General features: G+C 34.4%; 1 protein-coding gene across 4 annotated transcripts in view; it reads right to left on the bottom strand.

Annotated features, from left to right (window-relative positions):
• Nucleotides 1-27,548, bottom strand: part of LOC111045932 (protein sickie) — a 512,310-nt gene that overhangs the window by 275,314 nt on the left and 209,448 nt on the right. For all 4 annotated transcript variants that reach the window (XM_039433162.1, XM_039433161.1, XM_039433165.1 and 1 more), the window contains one exon: nt 18,642-18,838. In XM_039433162.1, coding sequence (XP_039289096.1) covers nt 18,642-18,838 — 197 coding nt within the window. The remainder of the gene's footprint in view (nt 1-18,641; nt 18,839-27,548) is intronic.

A 27,548-nucleotide genomic window follows, 5' to 3' on the forward strand; every position in this document is an offset into this window, starting at 1 on the left:
TTTATATTCTAGATTTATGGCACGAATCATTACCATGTGCCTTATCTTAAAATTCATATGCATCCTTTGGCATGTAGCTGCGATATGCTTGTTAATACTTGTCGACTTGGACAATTCAATTAAAAAATATGTCTTTAAGATCAACTTGATAAATTAGCCACTAGTAATCCAAATATATATATATATTAAAATCTCTAGTACTTAGTAGATTTCTTTGTATCGAATATATATTTTATCTCAGGGTGCAAGATTCGGCACCTGACGGAATAGGTAGAGCCATTCATCTAGTGAATTAGAGCTATAACAAACTATCGCAATTATATTGCAAAAATTAAATATCATATGCATATGTTTTAATAGCCTAGATTTTATACTTCTTTGATTCAATAGAATTTTCTGAAATGTATTGATCTATCTTTTTCTTTCAATAAATACCTTTAATACTAATTTTACTTGCGCAAGTATTACTCTTATTGATTTCTTAATTTATAATAAAAACCCTTCGACGAGCTAGCTTTGATTATTAGATTAATTCGAAGCACTAGGGCGCCCATCACTAATTCAATATTTATCACTCACGTGTCGAAAATCTTCTTGTAAGCCGCCGATGTCGATCCAACTCCATGTGGTCCGGGAATATGGTAGCCGGAATCGTCTCTTCCAAGGGGTTATAAATTTATTTAAAAATGAAAATGACTTCTGCTTTACAATAGCATCACGAAGTCTTTTAAGAAATTTAATAATGTGATTTTACTTTAACTTTTACAAATTTATTAGCAAGGTACTACGCTCTAAAATATTTGGGGTCCTCTCCTGGTGGCATTTGGTTGGCGAGTGCTGGTTCTCCTTTCTCAAGTTTTACAAATCTCATTTCCGACTTTCAAATTAACATAAAATTTGAATATCTTAGTCCTCCGCCATTTAGGTTCAAATAGATCGTACAAAAAATATCAAATTATTACTTAGGTTGTGCGATTAATAATTTCTTTGCCTTCGAGCCATATCGATAACATAGACTATACAATGTGTTAACACAAATCCAGTACATTTATATAAATATATAGAAATATTTTTGAATTGGCCTACAGTTGCCACCTATTAACTGCCGTTTTGCTATTGGTGCATGCAAATTTTATTCGGTATTCATGCGCCTGGTACCTCCTATTTCCTGAATACACTTAATTATTTTTATTTGGTTTATTGGTTATGCTCTCTACATGCTAGCTAATATTCTATACACTAATATTATTTCATGCTACCTAATAATTAGCCACGTGATCATGTGTTTTTTCACATTGCATACTGTTTGATTGCAATAGAGCTCTGCCAAGGGGTTTTGGTCAGATTCTACGTTGCTCGATTTGATCGATCTCTAGGTCACCGATCCCTGAATACATATACCTAACCTCAATCTCCAAAATATTTTATATAATAATCTATTTATTAGCAACAAATTCCTTCAAATCCTTTTTAGGTTTTTGTACCGTTTAGCCAGAACAAGCTGATGCTATCTTATCTTAGTTATTATCTATTTGGCGATATTAGCCAGTTACTTTATTTTCAGACCTATTACTATTTCGGTTAGGGATTTTTATCTACCCAAATTCGATACTTTACACGCGCCCCTGGGTTTGAATTCAAAATATTTGAGAATCACAATGTTTTTAATGAAAACCCACCCTTCAATACATCGATATATACTATACTTTATTTATAAATTATACTCTCAGACTTCTATCACAGTTCGCAGACATATCTGCTGCATCTCCTTTAGACCTCTATCAAATACAATAACAAATTCTCCTCCTCAACACACATAAAATATCATAAATATAATCTTCTAAACGCACTCCTCCTGACAACACTTAAACATAGTAATTTTGAAATCGCCGCTCACAGGGCCGCCAACCTAACTACACACATTTCATGATTCTCACAATTGATTCCTTTTAGACAAGAATTTCGATTTACAAAACTTCTGGGCTTATATCTTATAGTACTTCTTAGGTCTTAATATAAATAATTTTCTATACATCAGGTACAATACTTTTCTTTTGCTAATGACTCTTTGGTTTTTTGGTAGCTTGCATTCACTTTAGGTTTTTTCAGGTAACAAACGTGGCATAACTAAAGGTAATAAATATAAAACATATAAATAAATATACCGACATTAATAAATATGATAAATAACAATAATAGATAACTTTTTGGGTACAGTGCTTCTTTTTTATAATCATGTGTTTAGCAGACGTTACATTCATTTGATTCTGGTGGCTTTGGCCAGCTGATTGTTGGTTCTACGTTTTACATTGCTTACGTCAGAACTGGTTGTTGAGTCTTGCCAAGTAACCTAGCTTCTACATTTTTCCTCTTTAAAGGTAATTAACAATTCTTAAATATTTTATCCCCGCTTGTGTCCTTTTTTATTTGATGTAACTAATTTAATTACATATTTAAAAATTACTCCCTTGCTTGTTGCAGGTTTTGATAGTTGGAAGGAAACGAAAAATCTGATTTGTTGACACGAGGTGGCATCACCAATATTAAATTTATTACGAAAGGTTAGTAATTGGCTTGATAGTGGTGTTTTCTTTGATTGCTTATCATATTTATTTCAAATTCGAAGATATAGCATGTAGAAAATATTGTGATTTTCCCGTATCTTTGGGCTTTCTGCTTGTAGCTATACTGTAGGCTGGTTGGGTTATCTGCTATCCGGTTGTTGATTCTTGAGGCTGTCCTATTATTAACTTATCTTCATGAATATAAAACCCCGGTATCTGGTGTATTCCTTTAAATAATTCCAAGCTTCATTTATGATAATTCCTTTAATCCATTCTTTTTCCAATCAATCCTGTACTCTTAACTCATCCTTCCTTTCATTATTTTCATCTAATATTCTTATTTCGGCTCATTATAACTCATTAGGCTTACAACAATAAACATTTTTATAATATTAAATTTCCAATCATCAATAGTAGTTTCATTTATCAATAATAATACAATATTTTCCATTATATCTGCAACACAGTCTTTTATCAATATCATAGCCATCATAACAAACATTAAACACCATATACAAACATTTATCATCTTTTCAATAGTATAATCTCCAGGTACTTCCACTTTCTTTATATTAATTTTTATTGCTTCCATTCTTCTCAAACACCGTTTATCCTTAATTGATCTCCACAAGTAATCCAATTTATTGTCCGCGCATGAATCAATCATAGTTTTCCTATCAGTTCCGTTTTTATTCCAACATGGATCCATAGTAGTTTCGTGAGCAGCTCCGGTTTTGTTCCAATTATTTGATTCCTTTTTTCGGTCACATCGCTGAATATCTCTCTTGAAGCGTATGTGCCGCGGATGCACGCCGTCGGTCCACTCCTTCCTCCTCGGTGGTCGGTCCGGTGTCCTCTTTGGGCGTTTGAACCGTGCATGCGGCCGGTATGCGCGCGCGTGGTTCCTCCTTCGTCGCTTCTTCCGCCTCCGGGCCTTGCGATGCATGTTCTTCATCGGTCCTGTATGCTGTCCTCCTTGTTCTGATACCGGTCGGGTGTCCTCGGGCGCTTCCGTCTCCGGGCCTTGGATGTTTTGGTACCTCTTCTCCCGTATGTCCTCTCTTTCTTCCATCTTGGGGTCCTTTGTCTGCTTCGGTGGGGTCGATTGATAGGCGGTTGTAGTTTGGTGCGGTGATCTGTTACGTTTTTAATCTTTCCTGTATTCACTAACTCCTTAATTAGTGCATGATCCTGGTGGCTGTTGGTGTTCTCGGGCGGTGAGGGATCTTCGGTAGGGAACAGGATGCTCAGTAGGGATTGATGCTACAGCTGGTTTTGGTGGTGGTTATCTTGTATTAACATCTGTTTTTCTAATATTTCGGTTCTTCTAATAATGTTTTCGGTAAATCACTTCTGAATGTGGTGTATGACGTTGAAATATCCTGCTTTTCTTGGTTTGTTTCATTTGAGCTTGTGCTTGTTATATCGGGGGTATCATATAGTCCTGGTTTATTAGCTGTAGTTTTCTGTATATCTGGTGGCGGGTCGTTGGGTGCTGGTTTCTGGGTTTTTTGTTGATTCAATCCTATTGCATGTGCTAATGTATAATTTGTGCTTACTTGTTGAGGTGGCGGTTTATTTTCTGTTGTAATTGTTCTGAGTGTGATTATTATTTGAGTTTAATCGATCACGGCCATCATAGTGATTCCTACGGTTGCTCTGCTGGGCATAGTGGTTGGTTGTGCGATTTTGAAATTTTTCATTATTCCAGTTACCATTTTGCCTGTGCTCATAGCGGCGTTCAAATTGAGGGGCAGATCGGTAGCGATCATATGATACCGGTTCATAATTTTGGCTGTTATATACTGATTAAATTTTGAGTTATGTTGATTTTGTGCGTATCTCTGGTCTGAACGGTGGTTTGATATTGCCATCACAGACTGTATGCCATATAAATGATTTATCAGCTGTTTGCAATCAGTAATGGGTTGTGTGGCGAGTGCCATTCTAACTTGATACGGTAGCTTCTTTAAAATAATACTTGCTAATGCCGATTCATTAATGGGCTCGCTCAATTGAGAATTTTTAAACTGTAGGGCAGTGACGAAAGTGGTACATGCACCGTCTAAGTTAGGGTTGAAATCGCATGATATAATGTCCGCTAGCACGTCCAACTGTTTACTTCTGCTCCAATACTGTTCCAGGAAATTCATGGGCTCTACTCCGAAAGAACATCAGGGGTTCGCCAATCAATAAACTAGTCAAACGAAGACGCCACATGCTCCAAGAGGTAGGTGCAAGAGTTTGTACTAATTTTATCTGATCAATGAATGGTTGAGGTTGCAAATGGCGATCAGTATTATCAAATTTTCCCAGTCCTTGTAATATACTATGTGCGTTGAGGTTGTCTGTTTGAATCCCTTGAGGTCGTTGTTGAATATGATTTTCTAATGCTGTTATTTTTTCCTGTGTCATCTGCCATTGACTATTATGTGTAATTTTATTTGCGTTTATTTCTTGATTTAATTGAGTCAGAGTGGATTTTTGAATGAGTAGAGTTCCGTTTAAAGCTTTACAGGTTTCTGTATTTTGATTGATGCTACCTTGCAGTTGGTTCAGTTTTGTGGACATATTAATCTGTTTATTTTGTGTTTCTTTAATACTGTTAATATTTTTGTCAACTGTAGTTGTTAAATTCTGATTGGCAACAGTAATTTGTTTGTGAATTTCTTGATGGCAATCGGCCTTAATGTTATTGGTTATATCCTGAATGGGTGTAGTGATTTGTGTGGTTAGGTTATCTATCCTTTCGTTGAGTTCACAGGTACCGTATCCCCTTTCCGAACCTTCCGATATCTGCCGTAACTTTATCCTGACTTTCTTTCTGTAGAGTTATCATTGCTTTCAGTTCTTCCCTATGATTCTCTACTTTAGTCTCAATCTTATCCAACCGTCGTTCCACTGATTTTATAGCACCTGCTGTTTCTTTCATGCCCTGTTCCACCGTTTCTTTATTGCCTCTTTTATTGCAGCATTCTCTTTTTTAATCTCCTGCATCATATTGTCCATTGTGTTTTGTAACATAATATTGAACATACTGCTAGTTTGTTCCATTATTACCTTTTGAAACGGATCTAACTCTGTGACTGAAAATATACTTTGTTTGCCCAGGTGTGACTCGGCCTCCGGCGATGCGGGTTCTGCAGGCTGCTCCTCGCCCCCTTCAAAGTTGATCTCTGCTATCCGTTGATTCAATGGTGTGTCAGCGGCGTCGATTCGAGTGGATGATAGAGGTTGCAGACCTTGTGGATCGAAGACTATCGACCCGACGCTTCCTGGTTCCCTTTCTCGTGGCGTATTGGCATCTACCGTGGTGGGGTTTGATGTGCTTGGAGTCGACAAAGTGGTTTCTGTGCAACCGCCGTACATATATGAAACTTCAGAGTTTGCGGGAGTGTGATTCATTGTGTCAAATATGATAAATGCTAATTAAAAAGTGATAAAATGATAAGCGAAAATGCTTAAAAAAGAGACACAAAACCGGACTTACAGTGAAACAGTGATGTGCAAAGTGTTTGGATACTCAAAGACAAGGTATTATACTTAAGTTTTTTATAATGCTCTAGCGCCCCCAATGTTTTGTTTTAATTTATTCTTGGCTAGTTTACAGGCTGTGACTTATTTTCCAACCGGCTAAACACATAATATATTTTGACTAGAAAGTAATAGCAGTTTAGGCTTATAAAATATAATCTCTCTCTATAAACATGTATTTTTTGCAGTACTAATAATATAAAATTTTCTTTAAAACATATAATTTCTCTTTATTTAAAGCTATTGATTCCCCAAAAAGTAATACAAATTTTACTTCGCCAGTTTTCCTCAATACTCGTATAAGTTATCTATAATTTTCAATATGGTTATTGACTTAATTTCAAATAATTATTCAATGAGCTTGGCTCTCATCATCAGTCCCACGTTGGTACGTCATGCTATCTAATCTTAGTTATTATCTATTTGGCGATATTAGCCAGTTACTTTATTTTCAGACCTATTACTATTTCGGTTAGGGATTTTTATCTACCCAAATTCGATACTTTACAATCTACAACAAATAACAATTTCACTAATTACGTAAGTCTAATTAATAATAAACAATGCAATTTCCATTGGAGAATTGAACTCCACCCATTAAATACCCACCATAAACTCAATCGATTGAGCAGTCCATAACTCCAACAAATGAATTACTATTTTCATCTAGATTGGTTTTCAATTTCCTTTATTCACCCTTCTTCAATGTCTGAATGCAAGATTACACCATTATTTATCAAACCATTATCACCTACTTCAACCTATAACTGTTCGAAGCGTACTAGTCGGAAATAGTAAATAATACCACAAGTGACATTTACAATTAACAGTTGTTATTTATTATCGTAATTCATTTCAGTGTTATTGTGTTTGTTCCGTTGGATGAACTCGATTGATTCGCTTTCGTGAATTAATTGGAAGACGTTCATTAAAAGTTCGAGTTGTTATTGACAGTCATTTCCTACTCTAGTTTGGTTGTTCTTTTGTAATTACCGTTGATTTTGACAGGAAATGAGAGATGAAAATGTAACTTTCTCCAGGTTTCTCAGTATTTGTGTTCTAATTTCTTCACTTATCTGATCTTTATCACTTCCTCAATCTCTGCATCATATTCGTGTCCATCCAATTCAGTTACAAGTAAAATACTCTAGTAAAATTCTCAAAAGCGCAGAAGTTACAATGACAACTTGGAATTATACATCTTTGAACAATAATCCCTAATAATCCTATTGGATTGACCTTATTGAGAGAGAATTTTTTCACTTTCATTGATTTCTTCCTTTCCATTTGATTTCTAAACTATTTATTATTGCTTAATACTTAGTTGATTAACAGTTCTGGGATCGACCTTTAATACTTTTGTCAAACTGAATTAGAGACTGAACATTTTTAAAATTGATGATTATAAAATCAATGTAATTTTGTGATAGAGTGAAATCATAACCTCATTATTCATAAAAATTCGGGAGAAAGACAGTTTTGGGCTATTCCTTTTGTTTTCTCCCAATTATATTATATTGTAATTATGATTTTTGATTGTCAATGAAATAAATAAATGAATGAACATGCTCCATATTCATATATTCACATCAAGTAGAGTATCTTCTAGGGGTACACAATATTCTTAAACGAATCACTACGATAGCACCTTTTATTTTTCTTCCATCTTTCTTTTAAATTCAGGCTATAAACACGAATGATCCTACAAAGAAATGAACACTTGATAAAATCTATTTCGAGCAATTTTCAAGAATTACCAGCTAATTTTATCACTTTTTGAAAAGATATAACCACAAAAAGGGGTAAAACAGCCCTCAAAATAAGCTGAAATTGCCAAAAACAAATGGTGACAATGTTTTGAATCAGGAGGGGAAGAGAACACGAATAATATTATTTGTACAGACTCTACCCTTACTATCTCTGTTTTCTATACACCTGTTTCGCACATTTATTTCTCATTTCTATTCATAATACTGTATCCTCCTCACTCATACCATGTTTTCCTCCCAATATAGCTTCTTCTTCTTCTCCTTCTTAATCTCATTTTTCTTCTCCTTCTTATTCTTCTCCCCCTCCTCATCACCCTCAACCTCTTCCTCCCCCTCCTCCTTCTTTTACTTCATCTTCTTCTTCTTCTTCTTCTTCTTCTTCTTCTTCTTCTCCTTCTTATTCTTCTCCCCCTCCTACTCCCCTCCCCACTCCTCCTCCTCCTCCTCCACCACTCCCTATCCATCTTTTTCTTTTCTTTCTTCTTCTTCTTCTCCTTCTTCTTCTTTGACTACGCCTTATCGCAATCATATATGGGGTCGGCATCATCCACCTAATTTGTTGAGCTATCTATCGCTATCATCTTATCCACTCTTTTTTATTCTCACTATTTCTCCCTCAGTCATTTTCGATCTTCTTCCTTCTTGTCACTGTGTCTTTTCCCCCTCTACTCAACCCACTCCTATTACATCCTCCCCTAATTTTTCCCGTTTGATTTGACGATTCCACTTGAAGAAGAGTGGGGAGGAAAAAGAAGAAGAAGAAGAAGAAGAAGAGAAAGAAGAAGAGAAGAAGAAGAAGAAGAAGAAGAAGAAAAAGAAGAAGAAAAAGAAGAAGAAGAAGAAAAAGAAGAAGAAGAAGAAGAAGAAGAGAAGAAGAAAAAGAAGAAGAAGAAGAGAAAGAAGAATAAAAAGAAGGAAAAGAAGGAGGAGGAGGAGGAGGAGGAGGAGGGTGAGGAGGAGGGGGAGAAGGAAAAGAAGGAGAAGAAAAATAAGAAGAAGATGAAGAGGGAGAAGAAGAAGAAGAAGAAGAGAAGAAGAAGAAGAAGAAGAGAAGAAGAAGAAGAAGAAGGAAAAGAAGGAGGAGGAGGAGAAGGATAAGAAGAAGAAGAAGAAGAAAAAGAAGAAGAAAAAGAAGAAGAAGATAAGCTTGAAGAGGGGTGCGACAAGACATAACGTTATCCCCGAATTGCTGTCAATTTACATGGTTTAATAACACGAGTATTACATCCTCGGAAATGTCTTGAAGGCAAGAAGTGCTTTCGCTTTGACTATCAACGCTGCTAAAACAAGCTTTTGGTGCACTTGAAGGCACCCTTGATTTCCTCCTGCGATTGTCACATCTCCCTCCTTGTCTCTTGATCGCCTGAAAGAGGATCACTTCAAGAGTATTCTACTGCTTGATCTCATTGAGCGAATGCTGCGCGTGAGCCAGCTTGCTCGTGCAAATGTCTCTTTCACTTGTTCGCTAAATATAATAATTTCCTTGGAAATTCACTTCAGACGTGCGGGATATGCATCGATTGAACATCGGATTATTAGATTACTGGTAGTTCTGCGAACAGTAGACCTCGCTCATGAATACAACTCTCAATCTAATGAGAAGGGCCAGTAAGTACAGTATATTATTGTGAAGATTTAGCCATGTCATCTATTATTTTCCCCATTGAAAGTGCTAGAGACACTGTTTGCAGGGACACCGGCCTTATCAAGGTGGTACCTTTATATCGTCTCCATATTCACAATATAATAGTATATTTTGCACTTTTACACAAGGGCCGAAAATGAGACTTTTCTGGCTCGAAATCGGTTTTCAAGTCCGAGGCCGTAGGCCGAGGACTAGAAAAGATTGAGAGCCAGAAACACATTTTTGCCCGTGGTGCGAACGCTATTTTTCGCCACACAGAAAAATAAAACAATATAAATATATGAGAATAATTGTTTATTAGGCACTTCCGAAAGCAAAACTGGAAGCTCATATCTCTAGTAAATCTGAGGTAATCTGAATATCAGGAAATTGTCCAAGTATTTTTTCTGATTTGTCTAAATAACCTAAAAGATTATGTTCAATTATGTTTTAATGTGGGAGGTTGAGTTTATACTTTTTTAATCTTTCAAATGACAATAAGATGATATTATTATGAATGTTCTGATTCTTAAACAATAAACACAAATAATGAAAAGTTTTTCGATCAGCTGTTTTAGCACACTTAAAATTTTGCCAATCTGAATGTCAACGCAACAATGCTTGTTGTCGTCAACTGCAGAAGTTTAGGTTAGAAGTTCTATCCTTCTCTGGAAATCGAATTTGAATAGTCTATAATATATATCTTATCTGTATTTTATTCAACCAAATAAAATGATAGTATCTTTTGCAAAATACTTTATTCAATACTAGAAGCATAAACTGATTCCGTTTCATAAACTATTTTGTAAACACGTTCACATCAAATCAGAATCAGCTGACTTCAAGGTTATTTTAGAGCCGTAGGGCCGTAAAAATTTTACCGGCCTGGTCGGAAAACAATCATTTTCGGCCTTCAAATGACGCACGAAAACCAGCTCATTACATCCAAGTGGGGCGAAAACATAATATATTACAACTTTTCTAATAATTAATTATAAGAAATCGGTCAACTGACGGAAAAATGGAATATGCAGTAGGCAATTTAGATGATGAATCGTCTCACAGACGATGGTGAGATGGAAAATGATTTTTCGCCCCACTTGGATGTAATGAGCTGGTTTTCGTGCGTCATATGGAGGCCGAAAATGACTGTTTTCTGACCAGGCCGGTAAAAGTTTTACGGCCCTAGGGCTGTAAAATAACCTTGAAGTCAGCTGATTCTGATTTGATGTGAACGTGTTTACAAAATGGTTTATGAAACGGAATCAGTTTATGCTTCTAGAGTTGAATAAGTATTCTGCAATAAGATAATATCATTTTATTTGGATGAATAGATTATATATTATAAATTATTCAAATTCGATTTTCAGAGTAGGATAGAACTTCTAACCTAAACTTCCGAAGTCAACGACAACAAGCATTGTTGACGTTGACATTCAGATTGGCCAAATTTCAGTGTAAAACAGCTGATCAAAAAATTTTCATTATTTGTGTTTATTATTCAAGAATCAAAACATTTATAATAAAATCATCTTATTGTCAATTGGAAGAATAAAAAGTATAAACTCAACCTCTTACATAATTGAACATAATCTTTTAGGTTATTTAGACAAATCAGAATAAAAAATAAAAATACTTGGACAATTTCCTGATATTCATATTACCTCAGATTTGCTAGAGCTATGACCTTCCTTTGCTTTCGGAAGTGCCTAATAAACAATAAATTATTCTCATATTTATATTGTTATTTTCTGTGTGGCGAAAAATAACGTTCTCACCATGGGCAAAAATGTGTTTCTGGCTCTCAATCTTTTCTAGTCCTCGGCCTACGGCCTCGGACTTGAAAATCGATTTCGAGCCAGAAAAGTCTCATTTTCGGCCCTAGGTGCGAAATATACTATTAAATAAGATGGGTTTGTTGGTGACAATGACAGGAGGTTGCTAATGATGTTTTTCATGAAAAGTGGATTCAATGTTATGGCTTCTTATGCTCATGCAGAATGTTGATGCTCACAATTTGTTGGTGACAATGACAGGAGGTTGCTAATGATGTTTTTCATGAAAAGTGGATTCAATGTTATGGCTTGTTATGCCTATGCAGAATGTTAATGCTCACAAATCGGTTTCCGATCTCATACCAAAAGGAAAACAAAAGACTTGACACTGTAGAGCGACACAAAAATGCACAAATGCGAAAAAGTAGGAACATGAGTTGCTGTATCTTCAAAGATACTTTTGAGGTTATTCTACGGTTTTTTAAATATTACAAAAAACCGGAGGTCTTACCAAAAATCGCTACACATACGTTTCTGCGCCTTGTTTCAAAGAACTTGCATACCAAATTCCATCCAAATCGGACAATAACTGCGACTGTAACTGCGGTACAAACAAACAAACAGACAAAAGCCAATCGAGTCGAAACTAAGACCTCAGCTTCGCTTCGGTCAATTAGATTGAGAATTATGGAGAAACTCCACAATTTCCATAAATTTCTAATAGAATTAATAATTTCAACACATTACTGTTGAGAAATTTGAATTACAGTACATTTTGATTTGAGGTAATCCCTGAGGATTAGCATGAAATCTTCCTCTCCATTATCGGAGGTGGAATTCTTCACGTCTATCGTTGGGTGTAAATTCAAAATATCATTAATAGTAATTGTGAATTCAAAATCTCATGAACTCAAGATCAAATTCTTTGGGTGTGAATTCAAAACCACTAATTGAAATGGAAAGTAGCCATTGATAAGTTAATTAATCCATTATCAACTGGTTACCTGACTTGATTGAGGGTTTGGGTTTCTGTTATTCGATTTCTTTCATGTAACTAGAGCGAGGAAATCATACTTATAAGTTCTATACATTTTTTGTTGGTTTTTATCTTAAACATCACCAACACTTCATCGTGATATCATAAACCTCATTCTTATGGTGGAACAATAGCATTCGATATTATGGTACAAGATCACCGACTTGTTCACAATAGCTAAGTTTCTTTGCCAGTAGAAAGATACAACTAATCAATTTATATTATCCTATTGTATAGTATTATGCAATTTATTGATATCCCTTTATTGGGTGTTATGGAAGACTGATCAATCACTAATTCATGCAATGTTAATACGAGCTTCTTATTCCAATTTTGATACAGGGATGAAAATAAAATCACGATTGATACGGTTCAATCCTTCACCATGTACACTTAACACTTTATGTATGCTAATTTTAATATATTTGTCTGTTTTCATAGACAGATATTTCTCTTTCACTTTCGACTTGTAACGTCTAAAGTCACTTGAATCCTATATAATTTCCCTATTTGAGAGCGTCCACTTCCGAGCTCGTTATACAAGAAGAAGCAGTTCAAAATGCGTTCTCCATTTCGAAAACAAAATGAAGGAAACTAACAAGGAAAGTGATTGAAGTACTGTACCTAGAATATAAACAAGTAAACAAAGAAATGTACTGGATGGACCACTACCTCCCATCGCTTTTTACTGGTCTTATCATCTAACTTCCCCGCATGAGAGCCTTCTCCACACCACATAGCCTTTTAGGTATTATCTCAGTATTTTATCAGTTGTAAAACAGTCTGTACCCTACACGACATTACATTTTATAGGTTTTCAAACGTTTCTTTGTTTTTCCAGTCTATTATTATCCGAGTATTATCCATTGTGAAACTTTCTGTAGCGCTCTCGAAGAAATACAAATTCTTTGAATAAATGTTTGTACGTCTCAGGGTTTGTACTGTATCAGTTTTATTCTGGTTGTAAACTTGTCCAATGATTGTGTCCATACACTTTATTGAGAAGTGAAATGAATAAATACCATTCTAATCTATACTCAGTAATAACTTCAGGAGTTCATTATGTAAGTTGATTAACTTCAATTCACAAATTAAATCACTTATAAATCATATCAAAACAGGATCTAAAGTGAGTGTTATTAGAATGGTTTGAAGACATCATAACCTATCATAACGCTTGAGTAATACATCTATACAAGGTTAAAAAATGTGCTGTTTTCAATGAAAGATCTTATCTTACATCACTTGAGAAATTTTGGATGAAGATACACATTTTTTTTTAAAGTGAGTGAGAAATTGCCAATTTTTCTAAAAGAGGTTAAAAATCTTCTCTAATAAAAGAAATAACAGTAATACTGTTGTGCCTTTCCTCATGTTAAGTATTTGTACACAATGTGTTAAAATAAAATAACCCCAAGCCTTGTTCAAAAGCTGCCGTCTTGTTCAAAGGCCTTATACTATTGTAGATATATTTTTTGTAGCTCATATGAATATCAGCTAGAGTTCACTTGCTGGAATAATTCGACAACAATAAGAACAAATATTTTTCTTGTTATATTCTCTATTATCATAAATTTCCGCTATAACCTTCATCTAGATGAAACCAATACTACAAAGACATGAGATATACAAACGTCTACCAACATATATTTTTTGTTATATTCTCTATTATCATCAATATCTGCCACAGCCTACATCTCGATGAAACCAATACGAGAAAAAATGGGAGCTACAAATGTATACCAACGTACAGCATCACTGACCACGAAACATAGATGAAACGAGACATTTCTAGAGCTGCTCTAGCGTTTCGTGTAGAAAAATAGAAGTAGAAGTTTTCTGAGAATGGGTATCGTTTAGGGCTTTTGTCCTCAGGGAGTGTGTCGACCAAACGCGAGATACGTGCCTTCCAGGCGGCATCCAGCCTCGAATACATTTCATGGCTTGCATCTCCAGATTACTACTCTACTCTCCATTTGCTGCTGCACTATTGTTGTTCAGTTTTGTACTGGATAACATGATCCGCCAACAATAGGAATTTACCACAATTGTTATTTCTACTTCCATACGAGAGTTCTTACAGGAACGATAAAAAGTAGGACACATAGTAATGAGCTGTCAGAGCTTTACAGATCAACTTTTTTGTAGTAGCTAAGAGAGGATTGTAGAGAATATTATTTGCTTATTTCATAGATTATTGATTTATATGTCGCAATATCGACGAATTCATATCTAACAAAGTATTATGAATAACAAGGGCTAATTATAAAAATATTGAAATAGTAGGCTACTCTTTTTTTTTAGAAAACACCTTCCACTTATTTTAAAAACAACAACCTTCTCTAAATTATTAAAATCATTGAAGATTTAATAAAAAGCATTATATTTTTCAGGACTTTTCCCATCTTAAATAATTTGAATAATTTAAAGAAGTTTTATGTTTTTCAAACATGATACTATTTTACAGATAATATCAGGGGCCTGTTTCATAAAAGTTACAAGTCCTGTAATACAGGAGAATCATTATTCCAATTGCATGTCAATATAGCCGATAAAATCAGCTGCTCCTGTATTACAGGACTTCTAAATTTTTTATGAAACAGGCCCCAGGTCACCGAGCTTCGCTCGTTATTTATTTATAAACTATTGATAAACAGAACAAAATTCTCTAAAATGATCCTGTTTATATTTTACAGCTGGCAATACGTCAGCTTATGAATTTCGGGGATGCGATATTTTGATTTTCCACAGAATCACTCGCTCACTTTTTACTATCCACAGACGACGAAAGTCTCAGCTGTTTCAACCAAGGATGAATTATCCTTTTAATGTCGTTCAGCGAGTTTTCCCAAGGATGATACCTAGTGCAATCGAATTTTTATATCATAAACCTACTATGTTCCAAATTTCGTGAAAATCGTTGGAGCCGTTTTTGAGATCCGTTGAACATAAATAACCACATAACCAGATATAGATATAAAAAAATATAAACAGACATTCGGAAATTTTTCACTTAATATAATAGGATTAACAGCATTTACAGCATTTAATTTGGTTTTTCGTTAAATAATAATTATTGATACTATTTTCATTTCATTTTATTTCTATCTCCAACAATTAAAGCAATATTTTTTTGTTGCATTCAAGGGAACATCATTCTGTTGAAACGGTTTTGGAGTAGGCAATGCCTTTTGGAATATTTCAATATCCATTACAACATAATCATAGATTAATGATATGGTTTCCATATCTGTTCATTACAGATTGTATAATAATTAATAAAGTTCTAGTTTGAGTATGGACAAACTGACAAGTACACACCAAGTGTTTCTGAAATAATGTTATTCAATAACAATTCTCAAAATCCAGGAGGTCTGTCTACTATATCCCATCATCCTGTTCTAATCTTCCGTTCCAGCCTTCCAACTTGGAACCCTCGTATTGTTGGCATTGTTAAACTGTTATAAATATCTGGCCTCAAGATTGATAACCGGATAACAACCAAAACTAGTCTCTATAAATTTGATTAAAAATGTGTCATTCAGGGCTTAAAAATTATCACTGAATTGATAGATCACTATGAGAATTAACTGAACACGGAGGAGGTTGAAAAAACGTTTAATTAGAGGGTTATGATTGTAGATTTAATGTACGTATTATCCCCGATGAAAATGTTTTAGCTTCATTGATATTATGTTGTTGATGCTGCATTGGAGGGACTACTTTGTAAAGTATAGAAGAGCTTCATCGATTTAGTTAAATAATGAAATAACAGTAGAATAATTAAATGGAGGTTTAATTTGGGAATGAAATAGTTTTGGGCCAAGCCTGTTGTTTCTTCCCAATCATATTTATAACATTTGTGATTGTACCCACAGTTAAATGAGTTCCATGCTACAATAATTTTGTATTAGGAGTTATCCTGACAGTTTGAAGACATAAATATGCGAATTGTTGAGTTATTAGAATATACAGTGTTAAACACTGCAATTAGAATGGAAACCCAAGTTACAGACTTGGAAGTTAACTCAGTAATGGGGGAGTGCTGTACATTCTAAAGACAACTTTCCTGATCCACCACACCAAAGATTTATTGCATCAAGTTGGGGACTAAGTGAGGAAACTTGTCTCTGCAATTTCTTACAACCTGCGAGCAGAAGAGGGTGTTTTTCATCACTTTCCTCCGACGAAATAAACAATCGAGGGAAAACAGCTTTGAGAAGAACAAACTGCTTTGGCTGATTTCAACAGAATGAAATCCAGTTATTAAATTGGAATTATTGTCGTCTCGATCCCTTTTACGAGCTGGGACTCTCAACTTCCATTCACAAAAGGTAATCCCAGACATTTACTTGGCTGAAATGTGATTACTTGAATCCACAGGAAAGCAGAATTCGGTCTCGAAACTGAATTAGTTTATTCAAACGCTTCAAAGCTGAATTACTATATTCTTGTTTTGAAGAATCCTTTTTCTTAAAGTAAGAGAAAACCAAAAATGATTCAATCTCAGAGTCAATTCAATTATTTAGGAAAGCTATCTAGGGTTTGTTCAATTGTGGTTGAGAATTCAAGAAATTTTCCAATGTAAAAAACAAAAAAATGATTCAATCTTAGAGTCAATTCATTTATTTAGGAAATCTATTAAGGTTTAGTTCAATTGTGGTTGTGAATTTATGAAATTTTCCAATAGGCTGTACGAGAGCCATCACAATAGACAATTTTATTGTTGAAGCAGTTAGGTTTTCCTTCAAGCCTGTGACAATTTTTCAAGTCTAGTGGAATGGTCCAATGAGACTCATCATAATAGACAATTTTATTGTTGAAGCAGTTAGGTTTTCCTTCAAGCCTGTGACAATTTTTCAAGTCTAGTGGAATAGTCCAATGAGAATCATTCTAATAGACAAATTTTAGTTGAATCAGTCAGGTTTTTCTTCAAATAAACATGAATTATGGAGTAGCCTGTGAAAATTTCTCAAGTTTAGTGTAGGAAAGTTTTTTCTTAATCTCAGAAACTCTAAATTGATAAGAATCACCCAGATCGGACTTTCGATATAGCTTAAAACCGTAACGTTTTTCAGGGAGTTACCTCTCTCATATCAGGTAGTTGTAAATTATATTCGATCTATACACTTTTTCAAGCTTTCCTTCGCAATCCGGAGTTTTTTATTTTCAAATTTGAGAAACATCAAAGTTATCCAATTATTGTTTATTGTAGGGTACTTACATTTTATCCAATTACAAATTAATCTCGTTGTTACAAGCTTGAAAGCTTCTAAATTCAAATCAATTCAAGCACTTTTCAACTGTTGAAATGGGACCTTCTGCTTTTTGAAGGAACTGACAGTTTTTCTTTGCAATCCGGAGTTTTTTATTTTCAAATTTTGAGAAACAACAAAGTTATCCAATTATTGTTCATTGTAAGCTACTCACCTCCAATCCAATCATAAATTAATCTCGTTGTTACAAGCTTGAAAGCTTCTAAATTCAAATCAAATTAAGCACTTTTCAACTATTGAAATGGCACCTTCTGCTATTGAGACTTCTCATGAACTTGTATGCGTTTTTTTTCTCTATCCTACAATTTTAGGTATTTATCTTCATCCATCCGCTAATAACTATACCATTGAACTATAGAAAATGTGCATAAAATTATTACTGGAGAAACAAATTATTATAAAGAAGTGTGGAACTATGAAAATTCTAATTATCTACAACATTTGAATTACAACTGCTGCAGTTGTTCAAATAAATAAAGTATGGAAAAATAAATTATGAAGTTAGACATGATAAAACTTCAATTCATCTTCAAAATTTGAAAAACTGCTGCAGTTGTTCAAATAAATAAAGTAAGGAAAAATGAATTATAAAGAAGTTAGAAATGATAATACTTCAATTCATCTTCAAAATTTCAATAAAAACTGCTGCAGTTGTTCAAATAAATAAAGTTTAGTATGGAAAAATGAATTATAAAGAAGTTAGAAATTATAAAACTACAATTTATCTTCAAAATTCGAATAAAAACTGCTGCAGTTGTTCATATAAATAACGTATATTCCATGTTGTATTAGTTAATACATAAAGAATGGAATTAGGATAGAGAAACAAAGAGACGAGAGTGAGTTGACAAAACTGAGGAATTGATACGGCACGCCTTTTCTCAATCAAAAGAGAAGGAAATGCATCTGATGAACTATTGAGAAATTTATTTCAATGTTATTCACTTAATTATCTCCAAAATTTGGATTGAAACTGCTGTAGTTGTTCAAGTATTCTCAATGGAATTGTATTACAAAGAGGAAATGTACGGTATATGATTTGATTTGGATGAGTTTCACTCACCTAGAGTGTGAGTGGTCGCTCAGTCGCTGCATTTTGTCTCTCTCAATCTGCTTCTGCTGCTGTTTGTGCTTTGAGAGTGCGAAGAAGAGGCCAAGAATCGCCTTCAAGTTGCCATCGCGTACATCTCGCGTCGAGATGCCCTCCAACGTAACACCCAGTCGCTCCACTTGCGTCAGGCACGCACGCACGTTGTCCAACTGAAACAAAACAAACATAAATTGAGTTAAGACCATGAGCATGGTTCGAGAATAAATTTAAGAACAATATAAAAAAGTGGAAAAACTAAAAATATTACAAACCATTTTCAATAGTGTTGAATTTATCGTCGTGAAGATAATTTTCTTTTAGAAGCAGTTACGTGTTTTTACTTTCCTTGCCCTATTACCATAGGTAAGGAAAGTATTGCTTTCCAAAAAAATTAAGGTACCCTAATTTCAAGTTTTCTATACGTTTCAAGGTCCCCTGAGTTCAAAAACATGATTTTTGGGTATTGGTCTGTGTGTGTGTGTGTGTGTGTGTGTGTGTGTGTGTGTGTGTGTGTGTGTGTGTGTGTGTGGTGTGTGTGTGTGTGTGTGTGTATATGTGTGTATGTCTGTGAACACGATAACTCCATTCCTAATCAACCGATTGACTTGAAATTTTAAACTTAAGGTCCTCATACCATGAGGATCCGACAATAAAAAATTCAATAAAATTGATTTCATAATAGCGGAGAAAATGGCGGATGATTACTAAAAAACCATGTTTTTTCACGGTTTTCTCGAAAACGGCTCTAACGATTTTCTTCAAATTTATACCATGGATAGCTATTTATTAGCCCTATCAACTGAAATGAGTCTCATTTTTGGGAAAATTTCAGGAGCTCCGTAATACTCTTGATAAAAATGGCGGATAATGAAAAAAAACCATGTTATTCACGGTTTTCTCGAAAACGGCTCTAACGATTTTCTTCAAACTTATACCATGGATAGCTATTTATAAGCCCTATCACCTGGCATGAGTCTCATTTTCTGGGAAAATTGCAGGAGCTCCGTAATATTCTTGAGAAGAATGGCGGATAATTACTAAAAAAACATGTTTTTCACGATTTTCTCAAAAATAACTTGACAGATTCTTTTCAAATTCATACCCTCTATAGTTTAGCTCTATCAACTGGCATGAGTCTTTTTCCTGGGAAACTAATGGGGGTTCCACCCCATCCCTTGAGAAATGGACTGTGTAACCTCCTTCTCGTGCATGAAGGTAGGTAGAGCAGTTTATAAAAAGAACACATAGTTGAGATATTTCATCTGTAGAGCAGCTGTTTTGACGACTTTAAAAAAATGACGACTAAAAAATATGATCGAATTCCACAATTATTTTACACAAAGGAAAAAGTACTCTGAAAACAATTATATATACACATAATACATAAGTCTGATCGTAGTTTCAAATATGAGCAAGGAAAGTTGTGTGAGTGTACCACACCAGATTTTTTTTAATAGACATGGATAGTGAAGCAGTCTGTGACAAAATATGGTAGGCCTAATAAAATGACTGGATAAGCCTGGTAAACATGATAGTGTAATATTATCGCAACTTGGGAGGAAGTCTGCAACTTTCCAACTCGAAAATTGTCAATTTTGAGCTAAGGGTGTATTTTAGTTGGTTTCTATGCACTTTATTCGGTGGAAGACTGTTGCAAGTCAAAACTCGTTCCAATTATTCTATATATTACGGAATGTTCAGTATTCCTATTTTTGAAAACCGATGCAATCATTTAGAGGAAGACTGTGCCATTTCAGTCTTCCATTCCAATTCAGCCATATTATGAATAGAAACATAAATACAGGCAATTTTTAAGAAGTAATAAGTAAACTAAAACAGTTGGAATCAGGGGAATTGAGTCTCTAGAGCCTCTAGGAAAATCTCTAAGAGCAGAAAATCAAGTTTGAATACCTATGAAAACTTTAAAACTGCTATCCTGAATAAACGGTTTTTTTGAGTTGGAACAGTCTTCCTCCCGAGGTGCGTTATGTTTATGTGGCTATGAGTCTATCAGTGTCCAATCTCTATTTGTCTATTCAGTGATAGTTGTGGTTGTAGTAGAAAGTTTATTCTATATTGTCTGTGTGGAAGGAAAATTAAAAAAGGTATGGGAAAGTAAATGAATCTATAAATATGAAAAATTGACAATATCATTTCGCTTTATTAATAATTTGTTCTATATTACAATTAATTGAATTACAAGCATTATTGATTGAATAATATTCATTATTATGGCAGAATAAAAATTTGAATTGAATTCGAGTATCAATGAGTCCATTGAATAAGAGTGAATATTTAAGTGTACTGTTCAAGTGAGAATAGAACCATAGATAAAGGATAAGCATAAGCTATATTTCTTGTCTCTGATAGAACTCATGTCAAATAAACTCAAGATGAATAGAATTTACTGACATTTCAACTCTCATTCTATTATAGTTGAGTGAAACTTACTAAAATCAATTCATTTTATGTGTAATGTATACGGAAAAGTTGAACTGTAACGGTGACAAAAGTAGTTTCTTATTCAATGGGCACGTTTCATGATAATTGAATCAACAGGAATTTGGATGAATTTGACTGAAAACCCTTGTTTCAGCAGTAAATTTTATCTTCATCACATTCAATAACAGTATTCAATTCATAGAGACGTCCACACTTTCGTTACATGCTTCGAACGTCATGCGCGACGTAGAGTCCTAATCCTACAAACTATCCTCGAAATAATCCTAGTTTACTGCTTGTTCTTCATGACTCATGAGATCCATTCTACTAGTGTGGCATGACGCATGCTGCCTGAAAAAGATCGGCGCCATAAACTCAGCTACAGATTTCAATGAAGAAGTATGAAAAACAAAAATTCTCTGTAGGACTCAAAGCTGAATACGTCCAAGAATTAATTACGCACTTAAACAAAGAGCGTTAAAGTTTTTGTGAGTACCATGCCGTACTTAGATGTACACTGAATACAACTTACACACAAACACACAAGCATTTACTCACAACATTCACACCGACACTCAACACTCATACACTTGTGACTAATTTATACAATGAACGCACCAACACAGAATCAAATATACACACTTATACTGTCGCATTAGAAATCCAAATCCAACCAATACAAGCACACTAAAGCAGTCTCTTCACATCTCAGCGCTCTTGAAAAACCATTCTAGGTTTCATAAGAAGAAGCGACTGAAATAGAAGTACTGAATGATTAATGAGAGAAAAAAGCAGACAGGAACTGTTGGCGGCATTCTAAGAGAGGATGACGCAGACCAGAACCTTTTTTCTCTATTCCTGATTAGGAAAGTATAGAAAAACTGAACGAAGTCACCTACAACTGGGATGTCCTTGGAGCCTCTATTTACATCCTTGACTTGATTCACTGAGATGAGGACAATATTGGAAGGAATGAGAGTGTGAAATATGAATAGGTGGGATTTTGTGGTAGATTGATCTACGTAACTACAAAGGGGATACATGAGGAACAGATTTTAAATTGAAAAAAAATGAATGAGATCCATCTCTGAAATGTTGTTGAAGGCTAGTTTTTCATCGTTATTCTCAATCACATTGATGTACGATAATATATTGGTAGAAATGGATGTGTGAATTGATTGATTGATTATTTGCCTTTATTAGGGCGGAGTTAGGACTCCAGGTCCTCTCTGCCACACAACACTTTACAAAAAAAATCAACATAACATATAGAAAGGAATAAAATTCGTAATCAAAATACAATCACATTTATAATAAAAGAGAATCTTCAACTCAATTCATTAATACAATTATTGGAAACAATATATTTTGAAAACTCACTTGATAAATCAAGTGAGGAAAACCTATAAGGAAAGAAGATCTAAATTGTAGAAGAATTGATTCAATTGTAGAGAGAATTGGTTGAAAATTCGGATAGAAATTCAGTTACCTAGGTACAATTCTATGGTTGTGAGTTACCAATCCACTTGAATAATCAAGGTTGGAGATTACCTCTGTATTAGAATTTTTTTTAATGAAATAAATAGAAGCTCTACCTTTTTTTCATTATGATAGAAAGAAATTTCATGTATTATAATGTATTAAAATAAATATATTTTTAATATGTGAATATTTCCTATTCAAGTTATAATGTGAAATATTTCTTCTATGTTTAGTTTTGAAGCATCTAAATTTGAAAATCTACTTTGTGAAAATACTTTAGGACTGAAAATTTTGTGAATCGAAGAACTACAAGACTTAACCAATCTCGGACTATGTGTTATCCATATTTGGAAGAAGAATAGCACAAGGTTACCTTATTTCACTCTCCCTATCATTTTGATAATGTACTTATTGTATAAATGAATAAAGAATGAATGAATGATGAATTGACATATAACTATTGACTTTGTATTCAAAACCCAAACCTCTTATATAAATAAATGAATAGAACAAAATAACTTCTAGCTGATTATATAATGAGTATTACCATAGAGAAACAATAGTGTAAGTAGATATCCCATGTTATAGGGAATTTATGTCGCAGCTTTTACTGTTATCTCAAGCCGATTACTGTCGATTATTGTCAATTTTTACTGTTTTGTTGGGGTGATAGTGTATGAACGGCACAATTTGAGAGACTACCAGCATCTCACAGCTGCATAGGAAAGAACTACGTGAACTATTGGTTTGGGATAACAGTAAAAGTTGCGACATAAACGCCCTATACCATGGGATATCTACTTATGCTATCGTTTCTCTATGGTATTACGATGGAAATAGAATGATAATCTTCAAAATGATCAACTTTCGCTGAAAAGGATCCGTTATGAACCGTAGCTAGAGGATGGAGACAAGAATATAGAGAAAAATGAGTCATAGTATCGTAAGGTCAATTGATAAGGAAACAAACAAATCTACTGTTCAATAAACCAAGTTTTTATGCAAAGCATGTAACGTATCATCTTTCGAAAACCTTCAAACTGGACTCAATAACTAACGATATCGATAGAGCTATCAAAAGCTCCGACCAGATTCAGTTGCATAACATGAACAGCTTGCCATTATCCATGGTAACCTGATACTTAAGGTCACTATCACACCACAGATATATCCTTGCAGAGCCAGGATTGGTCGACTTTACTGCCCTTCATTAAAACTCCACTCGCAACATAAAATAGTAAACCTTTTGTAACTTATTTACTAGTAACAAAATAGCAAAAATGTTGTAACATCTGTTCAGCGAGGAAGGCTATAAAACTGCATTATAATCTGGACTATATGAAACGTGAGAGGTAGAGTAAATAATATAGAGCACATTCGGAACTATTATGATGTGGGAGAGTGACAACTCATTGGGAAAGGATTGAGAGCACTACTTTATCTATATCTATATATATATATATATATAGATATATATATATTATATATTAAGCGAAATGGCACTCACTCATTGACTAACTGACTCACTCACTCGCAGAACTAAAAATCTACCAGACCAAAAACGTTCAAATTTGGTAGGTATGTTCAGTTAGAGGACAAGAACGGATTTGGATAAATTTCCAAAGATACGCCCAAAATCTGCGTTTCTCCAGCATTTTTTAGCGTTTTCTCAGCTTTATCGAGAACAAATGAACAGAAAATGTTGAAATTTAGTACAGAAGCTCAGCTAGGGTGTAATAATGTTGTGTTAGGGGGAATTTGCAATAACGTCACAGATACGCCCGAAATTAGCGTTTTTCCAGCGGTTTTTTTTGCTTTTTCTCAGATTTATCGAGAACAATGAACAGAAATTATTCAAATTCAGTACAGAAGCTCAGCTAGGGTGTAATAATGTTGTGTTGGAAGGAGTTTGTAATAACGTCAAAGATACGCCCAAAATTAGCGTTTTTCCAGCGTTTTTTTTTTGCTTTTTCTCAGATTTATCGAGAAAAAATGAACAGAAATTGTTCAAATTTAGTACAGAAGCTAAGCTAGGGTGTAATAATGCTGTGTTAGAAGGAATTTGAAATAACGCCAAAGATACGCACAAATTCTGCGTTTTCTCAGTTATTTCATCAAGTAATAGACAGAAAATGTTCAAATTTGGTACAGAGGTTTAGCTAGTGTCTAAGAATTCTGTGATGAGGTGACTTTAATATTTTATCAATGATACGCCCAAAATCAGCGTTTTTCCAACGTTTTCTCAGCTTTTCTGCGTTTTCTCAGTACTTTTACTTGCTGATGAAAAATTCAGGCGAGCGAACCGAGCCCGCTGATCTCATTTTTGGACGATCCTGTCGGGGGTCCAGATATGGCGAGCTAAGCGATCCTGACTGCTAGTTATTTCAATAAGATTATTAGCTTCATTTCCTCAAGTTTTCCTGTTTCGAAAAAGTAGTAAGTGAAGTAGCATTGATTATTTCACTCTACATGAATATGAAATAGAGCAACAGAGATAGATAGTGATAGTTTTAGCAATGCCAGTAAAAGGTACAAGCAATCATTGTAATAGTTGCCCAACACTAAGTTGCAAGCAACACCATCTGGCTCTGGTATCCTTAGCAACTCCTCCATAAATCACCAAGACATTGCCTGCACGATTCCTCTTGAAGCTCCACATTTTGATTGCCTTTTTCTGAAAATAGAATCGTGCTTCATTGGATGCTCATTAACTGTTCCAAACACTGCTCATTTACTTTCTATTATTCTGATTCCAGTTCGCCAAACAACTTCAATGGCAAATGGTACTGTTGTAAAGGTTACTTGAACAATATAGTTTTAATCTACACAGAGCATTGGAATTGGTACTGCTGAGTGAAAAAGGAATATTGTAATATTCACAAGTTTCAAAAGGTTCAATAGTACCCTTTTGTTTTTTAAAAGCTTTTCTATATAAAACACAATAATTTCGGCATTTCTAATCCATTTTGGTAATGCCGAATCTAGATGTTATTGTGTTTTATATAAATAGTTTTTAGAAAACAGAAGGGTACTATGGAATTACTTCCTAGCTAAAAAATCAAGTAGATCTAATGAAATATGTTATTAGAATTATTTAATATTCCAAATGAATAATTGACCGAGCGAAGTGAGGTCTAAGATTCAAGTCGACGGTTTGGCATTTCACTCAATGTTTAAATGTTTATATGTTGCGCATTCACGGCGAAACGCGGTAATAGATTTTCCTAAAATTTGACAGGTATGTTCCTTTTTTAATTGCGCGTCGACGTATATACAAGGTTTTTGGAAATTTTGCATTTCAAGGATAATATAAAAGGAAAAAGGAGCCTCCTTCATACGCCAATATTAGAGTAAAAATCAGACTATAGAATAATTATTCATCATAAATCAGCTGACAAGTGATTACACAAATGTGTGGAGAAGCCAGTCTATTGCTGTATTTCCATAAGGTCTATTATAGTTTCAATCAGGTACTTGTGGATGAGAATACTGCGTGAGTTCTACTGTTCACAGAACTACTAGTACAATAATTTTACAATTTACCGTATATTATAAGTATATAATATCAAATATATAATCTTAGTATTGTAAATTACTTTTGTAGCCTAGTAGTGCTACAGTATACTATCAAAAACAAATTCCAAGGTTGAAAAGAGAGAGCCAAGATGAGTGAGGATTTTAAAGAGAATTCAACCACTTTTGGTTTTATTAGTTGGAACAATGGTACATTTCGTTGAAACATGGATAAAAAGAAGAAAATAATGAGGGACAATAAGAAAACCACATCATTAGCAAGAATTTATCTGAATACAACGATATCTTGATCTTAAAAGTTGGAATTAACTTTATTTCTTCGATTAGCCTTCGCTGGAGTATTCCTATCCTTTAGCTTTTACCTTGAGGGGATGGTTGATGAATTCAATATGAACCTATGAATTAATGCAAACTGTATTAATTAATACTATCCATGTAAAACATTCCAGTTTGACCAAACAATATGCTTCTCGTTCTTGTAAAATGAAATTTATGGATTTTCTTCGATCAATAAAATAATCTGAGACAATTCTTTGAATATCTATTTATTAGGTTAGCACAAACAATACAATGATCGGAGAAGAAAAAATCTTTCCTTGCAGTTATCACCTGACGCTAGTGTTCCCGCGCATCTCAAGTCTACTATTCAACGATCTGAGCCAGCTGGTGACAGGACAATAACGCTGTAGACACACGAGGCCTGCTATCTCTTCATAGTGGATTATTTAATAGAATCAACAGTTTTCAATTGAATAATCATGTTTTCTCGAATTTTGAGCTTATTTTCAATATCAGGTGAAAATGCTACTGAACATTAATAGTAGAGATTTTCATGCTCAATCTTTTCCACTTGGATTTTTTTGTTTAAATTGTATCTGAAGCCTGATAATTGGGAATCTAAAATCAAACTTTGCTTAGATGGGGCGGAACTCCTAAAATTTTTACAGATATGGGACTTGTGGCAATTGATAGAGCTTATCAATGACTATTCCAAGTATAAATTTAATCAAATTCGTTGGAGCCGTTTTCGAGAAAATCGCGAAAAACCCTGTTTTTGACAACCTTTTTGCCATTTTTGCCGCCATCTTGAATTGCATTTGATCGAAATTGTTCGTGTCGGATCCTTATATTGTAAGGACCTTAAGTTCCAAATTTCAAGTCATTCCGTTAATTGGGAGATGAGATATCGTGTACACAGACGCACATACTCACATACACACACACACACACACACACACACACACACACACACACACACACACACCACACACACACACACACGCACACACACCAATACCCAAAAACCACTTTTTTGGACTCAGGGGACCTTGAAACATATAGAAATTTGGAAATTAGGGTACCTTAATTTTTTTCGGGAAGCAACACTTTCCTTACCTATGGTGATAGGGCAAGGAAAGGGTA

The sequence above is a fragment of the Nilaparvata lugens genome, chromosome 7, assembly GCF_014356525.2.
Source record: "Nilaparvata lugens isolate BPH chromosome 7, ASM1435652v1, whole genome shotgun sequence".
Classification (NCBI taxonomy): domain Eukaryota; kingdom Metazoa; phylum Arthropoda; class Insecta; order Hemiptera; family Delphacidae; genus Nilaparvata; species Nilaparvata lugens.